This window comes from Phocoena phocoena, chromosome 7 (assembly GCF_963924675.1).
Source record: "Phocoena phocoena chromosome 7, mPhoPho1.1, whole genome shotgun sequence".
In the NCBI taxonomy this organism is placed as follows: Eukaryota; Metazoa; Chordata; class Mammalia; order Artiodactyla; family Phocoenidae; genus Phocoena; species Phocoena phocoena.
The window spans coordinates 79,297,397-79,316,807 of record NC_089225.1 but is presented as its reverse complement, the minus strand read 5'-3'; the positions used below and the strand labels follow the sequence as shown (position 1 = coordinate 79,316,807).

Below are 19,411 nucleotides of genomic sequence, written 5' to 3'. Positions count from 1 at the left end.
CTTTCTTCCTTAATATCCTTTTAGGCAACATCGGAACTGTTCATGTTTCTATCTAAAGGTTTCTAAATTGGACGATTTCTCATCTGAAAATAGCCTAGAATTTATAAAAGAACAGAGATTTCTGAATGCAGATAGCTTCCTTTCGTGTGTAGGTTGTTTTGCTTAATGATTTGCAAGGAAAGCACAGAATTTTAACAGTAATAAATTCATCCATTGTAGGAAGTTTGAAAAATACAAAACAGTGGGAAGGATAAAGTAAAATTGCCCTTTGATATCACCTGTGGTCCAAGATATTTCTTATCTTAAAAATTTTGCTGATAAAGTTAAAGATTTCTACATCCCTTTTAGTTTCTTTTCCTTTCCCTCCTCATAGACACAGGACTATATCTGTATATACTTAATATAGCAAACATTTTCCATGGCATTAATTTTTAATGATTTCCTAATGGTTGATGGTGTGGGTTATACCATAATTTACTTAACCATCCCGTTTGTTTTAGGCATTTAGGTTGTTTAGAGCTTTTCGTTTTTGCAGATAACTCTTTAATAAATATCTTTGTATTTGATGTCCTTCTATGTTTATGACTAATTGGAGTAATGTTCAATACTTTTTAAAATTCTCGACTATATTCCCAGGTGACAAATTCATGATTAATTTTCACTGATATTTAAGATGTTAAATTGTCAGACTTCAGGCTTTAAATTTAACTTAAAACGTAATGAGTTTCTTGTCATTATAGTTAACCTGGAGTTAGAAAATAAGTAGAATTCGGGCTGGTGAAGGGCTTTATTGTCCTGATTTAAGGGTCAAACTGAAGAATTTATAAAGCATGCCTGCAATTACAAGACAGCTATATCTGAGTATTCTAAGGTATAGCAGTCATTTAAAATGCATGGCATTCATAATATTTAAATGTTTTATTATGAAATACGGCACACTCACACAAGAATATGTCATGTACATGCTTAACACTAAAGAGTAAATAGTAAGACAAGTACCCTTGTATTCACCACTCTGCTTAGGAAATAGAATATTACCAGTACCTATGAAACTTCTTCATGTTCTCAGTAAGATTGGTGTTTTTTGTCATCTGCGTTTGTGTTTGTTTTCAATGTCAAGGAGCTCAGTGATATTGGGTAAGAAGTTTTGTAAATGTTTAATCATCTTCAGTTCCACTGCTTCCACCTCATCCAGTTGACCATCCCTTCTCACCTAGCATGTGGCAACAGCCTTCCAAACTGGCTTCTCTGCCTTTCACTCCTGAGCCACTTTAGTTCAGGACCTCAACACAACACTCCCTCCACCCCAGCCTGCCAGAGTCATGGCTTAAATACAAAAACTGAATAATGCCATTCATCTGCCCGAAACCCTTCCTGGTTTTCTGTTTGATTTAGACTAAAATTCAAATACTTGGCTGTGACCTGCAAAGCTCTGGCTGTCCTGGCCTCCATCCTTCAGCACTTACTCTCCCCATTTCTGCTCTCAGCCACACGGGCCTTCTTTAAGTAAGCCTAGGCCACATCTTTCCTGCTTCATGACCGTGTATACATTCTTTCGCCCACTTTTGCTCACTACCCTGCTTTCACCACGTTTCAGTGAAAACTTTCCTTTTCATTCCTTGAGCCGTTTCCCCTACCTGATTATTCTTTCTCGTAGCATCCTATTATTTTGTGCTTAGTACTTGTTGAATTTTTCGTTTTGCCTTTGTTTATTGGTTAGACCTTGTAGACTCTTAAGTTTCATGAGTGTAGGCACCATGCCTATCTTGTTCACTACCGTGTACCTCTGATACCTGGGTAAACACTCCAGAAATGTTAAAACAATTGAATGAAAAAATTTAATGCTGAATTTGGAAGAGAATATTAATATTACAAAGCTTTTTATGTTCAAAAATGATATATGTTATTTTGGTCCAACAAAATACAGCTGATTCAGTTCGTTGAATTAGGCCTACATCCCTGTACCATCTTTTGCTGCATAAATATATTATTTTTAATTCTGACCGACCCATTTATTAAATGTGAGCAATTTAGGTTTCAATACTCCATTAGGGATTTATTTTCTCTCAAGTGCTTATCGTAAGTATTTAAAATAGAAAGATTTAGTAGAAAGGATCTTGATATACTGGAAAGAATGTGGGCTTTGGAGTCATAAAAACTTGAGTTTAAATAGCAGTTATGCTGTTTGTTAGCTGTGTAATCTTTGGAAGCTACGTAACCTTTTTGTCCTCTGCTGTTCTCATCTGCAAAAGGTGATGATAACATCTACCTTATCGGTTTGTTGAGAAGCTCAAAGGAGGTAATATATGTTAAATCCTAGCACTGTGCTTCCCACAAAATAGGCACTTAATTCATGATATTATTATTTTCATAATTATTATTAGAAGCTATGTGCCTATAGCAAGCTGCTTAATCTTTTCCTGCTACTATTTCTTAATCTGTAAAATGAGGATAATTCTTACTTTATGGGAATAACTTGAGGATTAAATGATACAATGTATGAGTGTATTGATGTAGGACATCTAGAGCAATTCTACCTGACTCATAGTTGACCCTCAATCAACGAATAAGGGTGATTGATAAAAAAGGACTTGAGATCAAGTTACTTAGTGGGAATTTGGAGTCTTTAAATTCCATTGATTCGTTCAGTACATATTTATGGGGTGTCTGTTTTATGCCAGGTGCTTGGCTCAGTGCTACAGCTGCAAGGATGGCTAAGATGAAACTCCATGGAGTGGCCTACAGTTTAATGGGGAAAGGGGATTTTACGTGAACTGTTTAGTAATTTACCTCATGAATAAATACCAGCATAGTGAGTCTTGGTGGGGGGGAATAGGAAAAGGGCTGTTCCATCTGGAGGTATTGTTGGAGTTGGATTTCAAAGGCTAAGCAGGAGTTCTTCAAAGGGTAAGAGGTGCCATGATATGGGGAAAAAATATCGGCTATGGCATCAGGCACACCTGGCCTCCAGTCTCTCCCACTTAACACCCTTGTGATGTTAGGCAAGTTATTTAGCGTAATCGAAAATGGAGCCTCTCATATCTATGTCATAGGATTTTTGTGAAACTTAATACAGTGAGAAAGTGTTCAGCTCATAGTAAGGACTTATATATGTGGGCTCTTTGCAACCACCTGGAATTTTGTCCTCTATCACAGGAAATTACAAAATGACCTCCACTCCCATGGGTCCATAGTTATACTGTCTTGATCTGGTCAAACATGAATTTTTTTCACTTGGTTAAATCTTTTTTAGATCTTTGTTTTTAAAAGTTCAAAGATTGACTATTCACCACTTCAAATTCAATTTGTTAGAACATTTACTTGGCTCTTTAGGAGTTTCATTCTCACTCATGGTCAGAGAAAATACTGTCCTCCTTCCTCTGGGATTCTAAACAAGAAATCCGTCTTTTTCTTTTCTTTTTTTTTTTTTTTTTGCGGTATGCGGGCCTCGCACTGCTGTGGCCTCTCCCGTTGCAGAGCACAGGCTCCGGACGCGCTGGCTCACGGGCCCAGCCACTCCGCGGCATGTGGGATCTTCCCGGACCGGGGCACGAACCCGCGTGCCCTGCATCGGCAGGCGTACTCTGAACCACTGCGCCACCAGGGAAGCCCAGAAATCAGTCATTTTAAACTCTTTGTCATCCTGCTTACTCTTGATAATGTCAACAACAATGGCAGCTTACATTTGGTTAGCAGTTTAGAATTTACAGAGAACCTGAATTCATATTACTTCATTGAAAGCTCTCAACAACTCTTGAGATGGAGGCCATTATGATCTTGTTTACAGGGGAGGAGATGGAGAGGTACAGAGGGGTAAATGACTTGGTCTTCTGATTCTAATCCAGTACTTCTAACTTGATAGCACACCTGCCTTTCTCTTTTGCCTGTCTTCAGATCCCATCATTCCTTCCAAGGTTGCCGGCATTCATCCTCCTTTTTCCTTTAGACTGCAGCAGTCTTGTTTAGTTCTGTATGGCCCGAGTTATGCAGCAGTCTCCTACGACCTAGATTCTGTAGCTCTAGGAAAGCTTGTACCTGCCTTTTGTTGATTTTGATAGATTGGTATTTCTCCATCATTTCTTGATGCTCTCCAGTGGCTTCTCACTGCCCCGTGAAGCAACTTCAGGATCCTTTTACATTCCCCCTCCAAACCACCAGTGATTCTTCGTTCCTTTTTTAATTAAATTTTTATTTATTTATTTTTGGCTGCTTTGGGTCTTCGTTGCTGCACATGGGCTTTCTCTAGTTGCAGTGAGCGGGGGCTGCTCTTCGTTGCGGTGTGCAGGCTTCTCTTGTTGCGGAGCACAGGCTCTAGGTGCGTGGGCTTCAGTAGTTGTGGCTCGTGGGCTCTAGAGTGCAGGCTCAGTAGTTGTGGCTCATGGGCTTAGTTGCTACGTGGCATGTGGTATCTTCTTGGACGGAGGCTCAAAGCCGTGTCCCTTGCATTGGCAGGCGGATTCTTAACCGCTGTGCCACCAGGGAAGCCCCTGATTCTTCATTTCTTGACCTTAATTCCACCATCTTGTTGAGGTATGGAGTGTACTTAAGATGTGGCTTCTTTGAAGTGGAGCCATTTTTCTTGTAACATCCTTGGGCTCCTCAGCACCCTGCTAAGCACCTTCTACATGTCTTTCTAAAACAGCAGAAACCAAAGTCTTCCATGATGGCTCTCTCTTGGGACACCCATGTCTATATTAACTCCATTTAAAAAAAATTATTTGATATACTTACCTTTGTGAGTTTATTCTTCTTTTCTAGATTTTGTGTGGCTTACATTACTCATCATTCATTATTGCTGAGTTATTTTTCAGAGTCACCCAGGCTTGAACTGAATGACTTAGATTATAAATTCTTGGGCTATAACGAGCACTGTCATTTTAAATTATTCTACGAGCAGCAGAAGCCAGTGTTGAGATGATAATGGTGATACTTAATATAATGTTTTTCTCTGTTAGACAGATCATAGGTTTATAAATAATGGTTAGTCTTGGAATCTCTGCTAGCTGCAGCTTGTTTCCCACATTCAGGGTATATTTCCATTTAGCACATCTTTACAAAATATAAAAACACCAAATTCAAATTGATTAAAAATTATACTGTAGAGGATGTGAAGATCTATTACAAGATATGACTTTTTTTTTTTTTTTTTAAGCATTTGTGATCCCTGCCCACTCCTTTGCCTAGCACCTTTTATTTTGTTATCTTTGTTTTAGTAAATAGCCATTCAGGAAGATGGTTTTGCACAAAAAGAACGAAAATAAAGGCATGAAAGAAAATGTATGCACTACCATCTCCTTGTCTCTCCCTCTGAGATTTTATGTATGCTCAGCTTCAAAAACCAGTTTAAAAATAAAAAAGATGAGGGCGGTTGCAATCTGCTCCATTTTATGCAGATTAGGTATGGCCCTCAGGCACCTGCCAAATTGCTAATATGGCCTTCCAGTTGGGTCTGATTAGTGTCAACCCAGATCTCCTTTTCCATTGAAATAGAAATATATCTGCTGGGAATAAGTTAACAACAGAGGTGATATTTTCACTAATAACCGTGGGTATAATAACCGTGTTTTACTTGGACAGTTTCTCAGTGTAGATGAAGCAGACTAACCTGGGCATTTATGATTTCCTTCACTCTCATTTGGCTTCCACTCCCTGAGGACTTTGGGGTTTCCAGAGTCCAGTGGGACTGTGACTTCCCTTTGTGCTATGATGACTTTGAAAGGTCATTTTCCTCTGCATTCCAAATGCAAAGTGTTATTGTCGGGTTTTTTTTTTTTTTTTTTTTTTTTGGTAAAACACATTGGTAAGCTTTACATTTGCAAAAGCAAATACCTTAAATTGGCCAGAATGAATGTTTGTTTAAGGATACCCACTCTGGGCAATTGAATTTTTGGATTATTGCAACAGTTATTTTCAGTGCCTCAGGGTGAAGCATTAATTATCTTCCAAAAAGATAATTGAGACAGCAAATATGGAAATCTCAAGCATCTCTTATGACTCTATTAGAGCAGATTTTAAGAAAATATTTTGATAGCAATGATTGCATTTTGTAGGAAAAGAAGAATAAGAGGTTTGCATGACCAAGCAGGGGCTGGAAGTTCAGGAAGAAAAAAACTGGGGCCCTATCTCCAGATTTGGGTGCATAAAGAGTTATAGAAAATAGAGTCAACTTTGTCAGTCATCTAAATCAAGCCCATTTTGAAAATTGCTGCATATTTAATGTGAGCAGTATCTCCTATGGAGTCATTTTGTAACTCAAATTATTTTTTTGCCAGTGGAGGAGCAAGCAACATATTAAATAGTTGACATAGTCTACATCATCATGACTAGACCAGAGAGAGAAGTAACTGTGCCCCAAATACTGTAGTAAGTTCTTTATGTGGATTTGCTTCACATGGAATGGTTTATGGATGAATAAAAAAATTTGTTTTTTAGGGCTCTTATTCTGGTTTATGATAAGCATTATTACATGCACCGCCCCACCCCAACATTTTGCGTAATTAATTAATTACCATCAGGTAATTCAGTAGCAGGGACAAGAATTACAAAGCTCTTGTTTCTAATTTCTTTATTTTACTTGGTAAAATGCAAATTGAATGCTAAAATTAATAGTCATATAGATGTGATTGGGGAAGAAATTTGCAATCAGTTTGAACTCAGTTCTTAGAACATAATCACGTTTCAGTATTACCATGCCAGCGTTTTTTTGAGCCTCTACTAAGTGCCAGTCATCAGGTGAGGGCACTCAGATGAATGAGATAGTCTCTGATTGATTAAAACTAGTTTTGAGATGTTTCCAAGTGTGTAAAAACCACAAACTGATAAATAAATGTCCATGGCCATTTAACTTAAGTACATTTAATGAACTGTGAATGATATGGAAAAGTATTTTATCAGAACTTAAAATTTAATAACTTATTCTTTGTTTCTGGTATGAAATAATTTTACTGTGATATTGGATAACTTGGTTAACTGCTTTCTTCTAGTATAGCAACATAACAATACCATGATAAACATAAAATAAACACCCAGTTTATTGCTGGATCATTATAAAGTGAATATGATAATATACTCTTGAACAGCTAAAGTGAGCATAAAAGGAAAATTTGGGCCCCTGAAAGTACATGCTGCTCATCAATATATGAAAGAGTAGACATGAAGAAAATCAGTCTTCTTGTAGTGAATATTTTCTGTACTCCTCCCATATATTGTAGAATATATATGTTAAAACAACAAAATAAAATAACAAAAAATGAAATAAACTGATTTTTTTTTTTTTTTTTACATTTGACTTAGTGACCTATGTTTTTAAGATTTGTGATTTTTCCTTCCTGTTAGAGGTGGGAAGGTGATGGTGGCTTGATAGAATCAAAACGAAACACCACTCAAGATGTTTCAAGAATAATTGAATTAAAAGTCCACTTGATATCACAGCCCCTGTGAGCTTCTTTCCAGCCTTTTTTCTAATGGAACACAACAGAAATTTACAGTATTAGGTCTCATATAATTCCTGTCTTCTCCTTGTCTTCCTTACCAATTTTTATTTTTTAATGCCCTGAATAAAAATAAGTCTGTTTACATTTTGAGGATCTTGTGTATCAGTGATTCCTAGGGAATTTCTTAGTATTTATAATTAGATAATTTTGAAATTTCAGTACCTTGCTCTTAATTTTCAGAATACTTCCTGAATGAATTAGATTTATTTACTTATGTGGGTTATGCTAGGGGCTTAGTTCATATACAAATATATCTTTAAGGAGAGGAAATTACTTATTTGTGGAGGCATAAAACACTATATTTCTTCTATTTTGTGCTATGGAAATGCAAAATTGATCTGAGTGTAACTTACTTTTCTAATAATTGTGTTATTGTCTTTCATTCACATAAAATAATCCCTGGGGAAAGCCACTCTTAGCTAATAATTTTAATGTAAAGAAGTGATGAGCACAATTATATTTATTCAGGTAGCAGTCCATTAGTAGTCTGTAGGCAGCAGCTTTGTTATTTTAGTTAGAAGTGCAGTTGGCAGAATGATATTCAGTTAAAAACATTCCTGATTGAGCCACGTTCCCTTTTTTGGTTGATGTGAAAGCCATTGTTGTTTTGCTCACCAACTGGCAGACCTTCAATTATCCTGAATTTGGAAGTTGTTTACCGTACTTTGAAAGTTTAAAAATGGGCCCTCCTTGAGAAACAAAGAGCTGGGTGCTTGCCATTTTAAAATTTTTTTATAGAAAAGTAGAATTTTAATGAAAGAAAAATCAATCTACCAATTCAATGTTGAGTTTATTTTCAGTTTTGAAGTCTTAATGTGTTTTTTAAATGCTAGTAATCAAAGCCATCATTATTGGTCCCCAAAGTATTCGGGCAGTGTTTTGACTTAGTGTCAGAGCTGTGAGGGGGAGATCATCAGTAAGTCTCTGTGGGTGGGGTGGATCCCTTGAGAAGATTTGGTTTGAGGGTTTCAATCCCTCAGGCCTTTCTCCGTGGCTTCAACAGCTGTCTAGAATATCTGGTCTTCCTGGATGTCCAGGGTGCCAAGAGTGTGAGGGCTCAATTTTCTACCTGTTGAGGGTTAACAGGATGCTAGGGATGGAGTCCGGGTAGGAAACATCAGTTGAACCTGCCAGGTGAGCTAGTGCTGCCCATTGGCCATTGGCAGAGTGGCCGGCCCCCCTCCCTCCTCCCTCCCTCCCCCTCCCTTCCTCCCTCCCTTTCCCTCTCTCCTTCCCTCCCTCCCTTCCTTCCTTCCTCCCTTCCTCCCTCTTTCTTCCCTCCTTCCTCCCTTTCTCCCTCCCTTCCTTCCTCCGTCCCTCTCATATCTTTGTGCCTCCACCATCTGCCAGGAACTGTGATTACAGTCTAGTGAGGAATCGAGACAGTAAGTATTTACAAGTACAGAGGATCTCTGGGATGCTTTGCATCAGAGGGCAGGGGTGAGATGCAGTTCCTGACATCCCTCTCAGACTGCAGCCACTCCTAAAGATGGTAAGATTTCCTGCTCAAAGAAATTAAGTGACTTGCCCCAGGCACTGAGAGAACAATTTCCAAGCCCAGGCTCTTTTGACTACGTCAGGTGACTTGCCATGTTGGCCAGTGACATTTTAGAAGATTCACGTTTTTGCTTAAGTAAAAACATTGTAAAAAATGTAATGCTTATCTCTTTTATGTTAACTTACAATTCATGAATGCCAGCATATGTTTATGCAGCACTTTATAATTTTCAGTGCCATTTAGCTCATGTTATTTTATTATAATTACCATTTTTTGAGTCAGGCAGGGGAATTTTTGTTGGTGGTGGTTTTATTCTGGTTTTGCTTTTAAATCCCCATTTTATAGAAGAGAAAATAGGTGCCCAGAGAGGTTAAGTGAGTTCCCCATAGGTGCAGAGCTACAGCCAACGAGGTTCAGATCCAACACCAGACCTGGGTATCCTGATTCCCAGTCTGCTGCTCTTTCAGACAGAGTGGCTTTCTTGTTTCATGACTGTCATGCACACACTGTATTTTAGGCATCCTCATGCTTATGGGCCTGTAGCTAGGGTTGTATGAACAGTTAAACTGACACGGCCCTTGCCTTCTGGCAGCATATAATCTAAATAAGGTAAAGAGTTCCTGGAGTTTATGCCTATACAGGAAACCCTTTTCTTCTGCTATCACCTATTCTGCCCATGCCATATCCCGCAAACTTAAGGAGGTCTGTAACTGTGTTACAATGCACTCCTAACTCTATTTTCCTTCTCACGTGCCAGAACTTTCTCCTTTCTCTTTGCTTATCCTCCTTGACAGTAGTGAGGGTATTTGCTGGTGAGTTGGAAAAAGGGCATCTGGGAATCTCTTGGTTTCCTGCCCTTCTTTTGAGGAGAATAAGTGGATTGATCTTCTCCTTGCTCAGGTTCTCATTTTTACTAGACGCTTGGGCAGTGCTTCCCAAACCTGGCTCATCCTCAGCATCTCCAAAGATCTACTCTGGAGCTCCTGTTCCGCAAGTCCGGGTGGGGCCCACAACTGCTCTAGGGATAAACTTGATCTTGAATGCTTTAGCCATTCACTTAATATGACCACTCTCAACAGGACAGTCTTTACTAAACTGCAAATTCCTGGGAATGGGGAGGAAAAAAAATCCATTTCTGACCTTCCCCTACCCTCCAGATCATCTGAAACTGTTCAGCCCAGCTACCATGGGATAACTAGACATCCTGTCAGGGATAATTGTTAAGTCTGTACTACAGTTCGGTTACCCATTGATTCATATGGCATTTTTCTGACATGGCTGAATATTTTAGGGGGCTCAAATAGACCACTGTCATCATTCATCACCTTGTATGTTGTGACTATAGATCTACCTTTTATTCACTTCAAGAAACATTTATCTAATGAGCGCATACCTCATATGTATTGGGCCTTTCTCTTCTTTAGTATAGCTGTTAAAATGGTAGTGCCATATTTAAAAGTTTGGTTTGCCGCTTCTAAATACATTTCCAAGAAAACGGAAATCAAGGAACTATCAAAACTTCTTTGAATGTAAAATATCTGAAACCTGCAAACCATGTACATTTTTAGATTTAATAGTAGAGTATATGTGAAGATGTACTGAAAGTAAAAATTATTAAAATGTTCTTAAAGGGAACTCCCAAGAATTTAAACAACACAAAACCCCTCCAAATTAATAGCAGTTGCCATTTTGTAATCATTATAGCTGTATTTGCTTCCATGTTTTGTAGTTTCTTAACAAATTACTGTGAAATTAGGTTAGTTGGAACATGAATAAATGTACAACATAAATGAGTATACTTTTGCCTTCATATTATATGGCAGCATTTTCTTTGATAATCGACATGCCCTCATAATATTGCCCTTAAGATCAGATATTATATAACCTTAAATTATAGGAAACAGAATATGCCTGAAGGACAATTCTGCAATATATAATTGGGAGCATGCAGTTGATAGAATTTTCAAGGGTGTTGAGCCCAGTGACAAGGTACCTGGAAAGCTGGGTCCTTAGGGAAAATTTGTTGCCACATTTGAGCTTCCATCTGAAAAAAATACATGTAATTAATTAAGATGGGAAATATTCATGCATAACTGTATTTTTAGATCTTCAGTGCATACTTCTTACCCCAGAGGATGCAGAAACAGTGGCTAAACCTAAGTTATGGATAGCATCTGCTAGAATATAGCAAAGCATGTTTAAAAGAGTATACATTTCCCCTGTGTCTTTGATTATTGAAGATACTTTAGGGGGACAAATGCTAGAGGAAAATCTCTTTATGCAAATGTATTTCTGAGTTGAAAGGAGGAGAAGTTTGTTTGTGTTACCTGCCAAAATTAATCATTTAATTCTAAACTCTTTCAGATAATGATTAAACTGAGAACAATAATAAGAAAATATATACCAGATGAAATAGTTTTTAAGCAGTGGCAGAAGCTTAGAACTGATCACAAATAATTTCTCATAACGCTTTTCTTTCTCATTTGTCCTATTCCCCCATGTAATAGTTTTAAATGGCACTCTTATGAAATAAATAACTAAACACCAACCATATTTTTTTCATATCCTGAACAATATTTTGGCTGTTTTTCAGAAGAATCGGAATTCTGAAAATTAAATAAAGGTTTCTAAAATACCAACTTCAGAAAGTTTTATTTAATTTGTGGAATAATTTTGTTCTCTCTCTTTTTTTTCAATAGGATCTTTATTAATTTAGTCTAGTTACTTAGTGCTTATATTAAATAATCTAATAAAAGTAAGGGTTATAACATAACGTTTCCCAAATGTGAAGCAGCATCTATTACATGAGACAAAATCTTTATGCTGCAAAATGTAAAAACCATGTATAGAGTTACAAGGCATCAAATGGTACTGTATGTATTTTTTTAAGTAGAACATTTTTGTAGCATAAGGGGGTAGTCAGCTCAAGAAAAGATTGGCAGACAGCTGTGTATCACTATAGTTTATTCAGAAAATGCTCTAAAATTCATATTTCAATTTTTCAAGGCCAATAATATTCCTTATGATCAATTCTCCTGATACAGATATGATTTAAGATTAAAGTTAATGTCCTAAAGAGTAGAAACCTACCTTCTTTGTGTTTGTCACTAATACCCAAATTGCTGCAGGTAGAGCTTTCTCTGTGTGTTTGTGTGTGTGTGTGTGTGTGTGTGTGTGTGTGTGTGTGCGTATTTTTAGATAAATTCATTTAACCAGTACAGCCTCAGTATTTATTCTGAATTGTCCAATCTTCTGTTTTGGTCCGGTGTTTTCTTTTGTATTGTTATAAATACAGGATTAAGTGTATTGTAGGTTCCCAGACAAGTATGTTTTGAGGTTTCGTTAATTTGTGTAAGTTATAATGGTACTTGAATAATGTAAAATGCTGGAAGAATGCTATTTCATTTACCATTTACTTTTCCCTCAATACAAGACATTTGAAATATAGATAGTCTTTAAAATAAAAACTGAATATGTAGGAGTTTCAGTAAATTGTACTGGGGTACTGCTAAGCTGTGGATTAAAAAAGGAAAATATGTACACTTCAAAAACTATTTTTGTTTTGCCTTTTTTCTCTTTCCTCATTGAAAAGTCATTCCTACCACAGGTTTCACAATAATAACTACAATTTATGTCCTTATGCTGCTACAGTTTGATGATATACCACAGTCAGGCCACAGGTTAGAAACACAGGCTGAGTTATTATATACTGCTGGGTAGTGATTTCCTGTGAACTGATTTATGGATAAATAATTCTATGTTCTTATTATATAGGACAGTTTTTAATTTCTTTAACAAAGCATAGCTGAACAACAGAAAATTACACGCTATAGCATAGGGACACGACCACTCTGAGGAGGATAAACAGATGCGATCAATGTCATGAGTTCTCCTATTTTTAAAAGGGGCCTCATCAGCAGTTGCTGTATTGTGGAAATAATACCGCTAACCAGAAGCCCCAAGGCTTAGTTACTCTGAGACTGGGATTTTTTTTTATTGATACTCTTTTGCTGAGATCTTTTCAGGGAGTTAATGAAATGTATAAACCCAAGCCTTTAGATATTAAAGCTAATGTCTCATTTTTTTCCCAGGCTGAGTTTTCATTTTGCTTTGGAAATTAATGTTAAAATGCACCTGGAATAAAAGAAAATTATTCATTGAGCTGTTCTACAGGAATACTGCTGATATCTTGCTGGTTTCCTATATCTGTCTCACAGATAATCTGTGGGCTTTATCCTACAATATACCCAACATATACCTGTTTTATCAGCATCTATCTGTATGCTACCACAAACCGTGAGAGCTGTTGTCCTCTTGTACTTTATAGGTGATCTGTTGCAGGCCTTCATGAAATAAATATTTCTTGTATTTGAGGTACAGGGGATAAAACTATCATTTTGGTTTATTTTAAGAACGGTTTCACTTAGCTATGTGTTTAGCAATAATAAGCTTCTCTACTCAGTTGTGAGCTCCATAATTATAGGGATAGTGTGTACTGGGTTATCTTTGCATCTTAGTGACTTATGCTGGAGACACAAAAGAAAAATCTGTTAAATGAATGACGATTAATGCTTAATACAAACCCTTGTGATGTTTTATTGCTTATATTGTATTATCGGCACATTTTATTTATCACTCAGAAGTGGTCGACTTTCTAAAAACTTGAATCAAATATTGATGAACTGTAACGTGTATTATCACCACTCTTGTTTTCACATAGTTAGAGGTATGAATGGTATGAATGATGCATCTACTGAGAAGAGTATTTGGTTTCTTTGAGATAGGCTATCAACTGATAAAAATAACAAATACATATGAACACAAACAGCTATTGATATTTCTCATTGTGATACGTCCAGTCTGGCAGAATACTGCATTGAAAGAGTGAAAAACTGGTTTCCATTATTGCCTCTTTTTAATTTTAGACAAAACTTGCCTCCATTCCCAACCTAATTTTATGTCACTAATGGGAAATTTACCTACAATTGCATTTTTTTCATTTGGTCTAAAAGCATTACATGAAGAGTGGATTGGTCCTCTGTATTTTAGTGAACAGATTTGTCTAGATATAAACAATTTTATTTATATTATGCTCAATTCAATCATGTTAACATTTGTATGAATTTCAACCCCAAAATAAAGGCCCATAATTTGGGACTCAAAGACCTTGATATTACATCTTTAATAATCCTCAGCACCAGGCATTTTGTAAATGTTCACAGATGATAAATTCTTTGGAAATAGGAAAGATGATGTGGAAAACAATGTTTATGTCTGAAATGGCACTGTTGAGGGAGAAGATTTTTTTCCAGAGAAGCTGTCTCTTCAGGCCCTGTCACCTGTTTGCTCATTGGTCTCATATGTTCCTTTGTTTAACATGAAATGTCAAGACCCTGCCCCATGTGTGACTGTGTGATTGGGCACTGGCACACGGGCAGAGCTGAGTAGAAAGGATATCGGTCCAGTAGTTAGAAGACTTGTCAGCTGAAGCCCTGGGGCCTGGTTCTGGCTGTCACCCACAGATGTCCTTGAAAGCTCACTCTTCTCTGATCTTCACCTCACTTTCAGGTGTAATACTGACCCCGTGCTCTCCTCGTGAAGCTGAACTAATAGTTTGGAAAAAAACGCTTTGTAAACTGTAAAGTAACATAAAGGGATATTGTGATAAAGTAAGCTCCTTCTAAGATACACAAACTAACCAAGAGTATTTACTGTGCAGTTGTATAGAGAAAGGAATTACTTCAGGCTGGGTTGATCAGAGTTGGAATTATTCTTGGTGCAGAATTTGAAGAATGTGTACGATTTCTAGAAGTGAATGCATGGGATCAGTACTCCAGACAGAGTGAGAGTGTGATATATATTCAGAGAAGAATTGGGAATTGCCATTTATTGAGCATGTACTGTGTGCCTGGCTGGGCTTGAGTGTGTGTGTGTGTGTGTGTGTGTGTGTGTGTGTGTGTGTGTGTGTGTGTGATTCCTCATATTTTGGATTGGGGCTATAAAACCTACTCATGGAGTGTAAGCATTAGAAATAATTCTGTATACTTATAGTTATGCTGTTTTTATTGAGATTTCTCCAGCACTGCGAGTCAGATATCCCCAGTGGGAACATAACCTCTCTTCCTTCTTTGTTCGCCTTCACTGTCCTGAAGCATTTCTTGGGGTCCGTATCCCTCCTTAGAGGGAGCCGGGAAGAGGCTGTTATAGTTGTTAGATATACCTATCTGGATTATTTCAGCTCTTTTTTTTCTCCCCTCAGAATGCTTCCCTTTTTTAATCCACCTGAATTCCAGTATAGGTTAATCATCCTAAAGCTTTGATGGTGTTACATCTACACCCAATAACTTTCAAAGATCTGTTTTCCCCTAACTTTTACTGAGCACTTCTTGTGTGCCATCCCACTGCTACATTCTGATTCTCATTTTAAGCCTCGTGGCAACCCTAAAGAGTAGGCACTGTTATTATTCCCATCTTACAGGTAATGGAAACCAAGCCTTAGAGAGACCAACTAAATAACTTGCCGCAAATCTTGCAGCTGACAAGCAGAGGAGGCTGGGCATGGACTCACCTCTGACTCCAGGCCTTGCTCCTGACCTCTGAACCATATGGTACATTACTGAGTTGGGCATCTGAGGCCTTCCACACTTGGAACCAAGATCTTTTCCAGTCTTAGCTTCTGAAGTGCCTCACACTTGAACCAGTATGACTTACAGGCTACTAAGAAGAGCGAGTGATTGATGTACAGTCTTCCTTTGTGATTTAAAATAATGAGGGCCTTTTATAGGCACTTGACTAAATTAAAGATTAAATGATATTGAAGTCATCCTTGAGTAAATATTTTTGAAATAAATTGACTGTATCTTTCTTTTAGGGAGCATTAAAAGATGTCTAAATAATTACTGTAAATGATTAATTGTTGGGATTAATGATATCCAGGCTCTGTACTAAGGGCTCTACATTCAATCTACACAGTATTCCTATGAGGTCAGTACTTCTATTGTTCCATTTTACACATGAGAGGACTGAGGCATAGAGAAATTCAGTAACTTGCTACAGTTACATGGTTAGTAGGTGGAGGAGGCAGGCTATGAACAGAGGCAATTTGGCTTGGAAGCCGGAATTCTTTGTCACTATGGTCTACTGCTTCCCATTTTGATTTCCTCAATTAACACTTGACACGAGCCCAAGAAATATTTTTGTCTATTTTATATCAGGGAAGGAGGACTGTATTTCCAAAGAGGGTTATTAATACTTTAGACAGAGACCTTATTTGGAGGAAAGGCTTATTAAAAAGAGTTACTCCAAGTCCCTGCCAGGCTGGAGGAGAGCAGCCTCTGGACATCACTGTCCTACCAGATCTGGTTCCTGCAGACCCTGGTAGGTAGTTGAGCAAAGAGCATGACTTCTAGGTGCAGGTTAGTCAATATGGTGCGAAAAAGAAAAAGCACACGCACTTCCCATTGCCTGAAAATAGCACATGTCAGCAGCTCTCTTCCAAGATGTAGAAACCACCCTGTAGCAGCTGCTCTCTGTGGAGGCATTAAGTGTTGTGAAGACACCTGTATGTGTCTAATTCCAGCCCAGACAAGTCTCCTTCCAGCTCATCAAGGTGGGGAGAGAATTTATCTAAATGGAGATTACTATTTTCAATAGAGTGACTTGTCTGTCATTTCCTGTAGAGATTCTTCCCCCTGCACCTTTTTTTAAATTGAGGTATAATTTACATACAATAAAATCTATGCATATTAAGTGTTCGGTTACATGGATTTTGACAATTTTCATACCCGTGCAACCACCAGCCAAAACTAGAAAATCCCCTTTATGTCCCTTTCCAGTCATGCCCCTGCTGTCTGGAGATAGCCGCGTTCTGACTTCTCATAGATGAGTCTTGCCTGTTCTTGTATTTTATATAAGTGAAATCATTCAGAGGTATTCTGTTGTCTCTGGCTGCATTGTGGTATAAACTCACAGCGAAACACTCCTCAGCAGTAAAAAGGAATGAACAATGACACACACAACAGCACGGATGAATTGCCTCTAGAGTTATGCGTTAAAGTTAACAGGATTCATTTGCTTCATGTTCTTAGTAACCAAAATGACCCACAAAATTGGCTTCTTCTGCTTGCCTATGATAGTGTGCAATTGCTGACTTCATTTTTTTCTCCATCTAATCTCTTATAATAAAATATCATCTTTAGAAGATGGTCAGTTTATACTCAACTTACGGGCTATCACGATAATGATGTTTTAAGGGGATTAAAATTGTGGAGTGATCTTTTAAAAGAAGGAACTATGTTAGACATGTTACGTGGTATCTTTTTAGTACTTTCACATGTCAGAAGGAGTAAAGGAAGCGATGAAGCAGACCCAGCCTCTCCTGGATGGCTGTCCAGTGGGCCCCGGATGTTCATTTTCATGACTACTACATTTTCATGACTACATGACTGCTGTGTGCTGTGCACTTTTCATTGTCATGAGAGAGAATGTTAGGAAAACTATCCCCACAAGAAAACAGCTTTTCTTGGCAAGTGAAATATGACTTAGGGAGCCAGAACTGGAGACATACGGTGCTATGAATGAGAGCTGTGTTACTTTACTGGATCTGAGTCCAGGCACTATTTATACTACAGCATATTCAGCACCAGATTGTTAAATCTTAATACTGAAACAGGGCATCATTTTAATATTTTTGTTCTGTTTATTCCCTGTTTTCAAGCATTATGTCAAGCATTGCGCATTCATCGATTTCATCTTGGACAGGACGTGTGCCCTGACCAGAAAGTTCATTTCCTATTATTGAAATTTCGGCCCATAGCTATAAAGCAGCATTTTGTGAAGCTTTTCAAAGTTCGCTTGTGTATACAGGTGTTCTGTCTCTTTGGTGATAAAATATATTTTTTGAAAGGACAGTGTAGTTGGACTCACCTGCATTGTCAAAAATAAAAATGCTGTTTCTCTTCTATCACTAAAACATAGCTGTTTTGGATATGGGACAATTTTTGATATCCTGGGGACCATTGGATTTTTCACAGCATACGAATAAAATGTCTGTTACTGTGTTGTTTGTGAAATGGGCTTCTCTTTATTTTTCTTCATCTATGTTATATGCACCCTGTGCACCGGATAAGATGGGTCCATCTTGTGAATAACTTAGAATTTTCACCACGTGTTGCTGAAGCTGTCCCATGAGTCTGCCCAAGTTTGACCAGGATTTTTATTCTCTCTCCATTGTCATGAGTGTTTACCATATGTAGCAGGAAACCCGCAGGGAAAGGGTACCACTGTCACTGTAAAAAGAACTGAGGAATTAAAAAAGAAAAAAAAAGGAAGTTGAAAGCATCTCTGCTATTTCTGATCTGTGGTCAATCATTGTGCTATGGAAAACAAGCCCTGTGCCTCGTGAAATGTGAATCTGGAAGTGAACTCTCACTGCTTCTTCAGCTCCAGATGCTATTCGCACTGGGGTTCACACCACAACCAGGATGTGACTGTGTGTGTGCTGAGCCCACACACAGGAATTTTCTTGTACAATTCAAAACCGAATCTTATATTTACTTAAGCCTTGCTTTTTTTTTTTTGTCTATGAAATCAGCAGTTCGGTATATTTAGCATCAGTCTTAAGTTAGACTGTGAAACAAGACTTTGGGGGAAGGAAGTAACCGTATGGTTTTCTAAGTAATTTAAGAAAGAGGAAAACATAAAAAAACTGATTGTCCATGATTAAACCTCATCCTTTCATTCTCATCTTCCTGTATAGTTAACTCAATTGTCAGCCAGAAAGAAAGAGTCTGTTGCACTGGGTTGTAAAATATCTCTGAGTGGGCCTTGAATGTTGACTATTGGATGACCTTCCTAACATTGAACAAACAATGGGAGGGTTTAATAAATAGCAGATATGTGTTTATTATGTTTTTCTTCCCTGTGCAGGAATAATCAAGCTTGGGAGGTGGAACCCTCTCCCCCTCAGTTATGTGACAGATGCACCCGATGCGACAGTGGCCGACATGCTGCAAGATGTCTATCACGTTGTGACGTTGAAAATCCAATTACAAAGGTGGGTGTCTCTGAACATCTGCCCTTCCTAACTCTCAGAGCTGCTCCATTGATCATAGAGTCGCTACAGAGATCAGCTCATCCTGTCTTTGTTAATTTCTAGGCATTGGATGAAATGAAAAAAAAAAAAAAGAAGGGGGGGGCTGTCACCAGGCATCTTTATAGTCCACATTCCAACTGTTTTATGTTTTGTTTTCAGAAGCAGTGAAGTGGTAACCTAGGGGAAGCTTGATAAATCATTAAAAATCTGCAGCCTTTAAAGGGGAACTTTCCACAGCCCCTAATTTAATGAGCCCTCTGGTTAAATGCTTAGCACATAATATTTGAAGAATAAACACCTCTGCTGTTTCAGGCTTGTGTTTGAGGG

At 37.9% G+C, this 19,411-nt stretch overlaps 1 protein-coding gene across 2 annotated transcripts in view; it reads left to right on the top strand.

The window, feature by feature from the left end:
* SATB2 (SATB homeobox 2) overlaps nucleotides 1-19,411 on the top strand; it is a 190,181-nt gene that overhangs the window by 56,344 nt on the left and 114,426 nt on the right. For both annotated transcript variants that reach the window (XM_065880456.1, XM_065880455.1), the window contains one exon: nucleotides 18,919-19,045. In XM_065880456.1, the coding sequence (XP_065736528.1) occupies nucleotides 18,919-19,045 (127 nt within the window). The remainder of the gene's footprint in view (nucleotides 1-18,918; nucleotides 19,046-19,411) is intronic.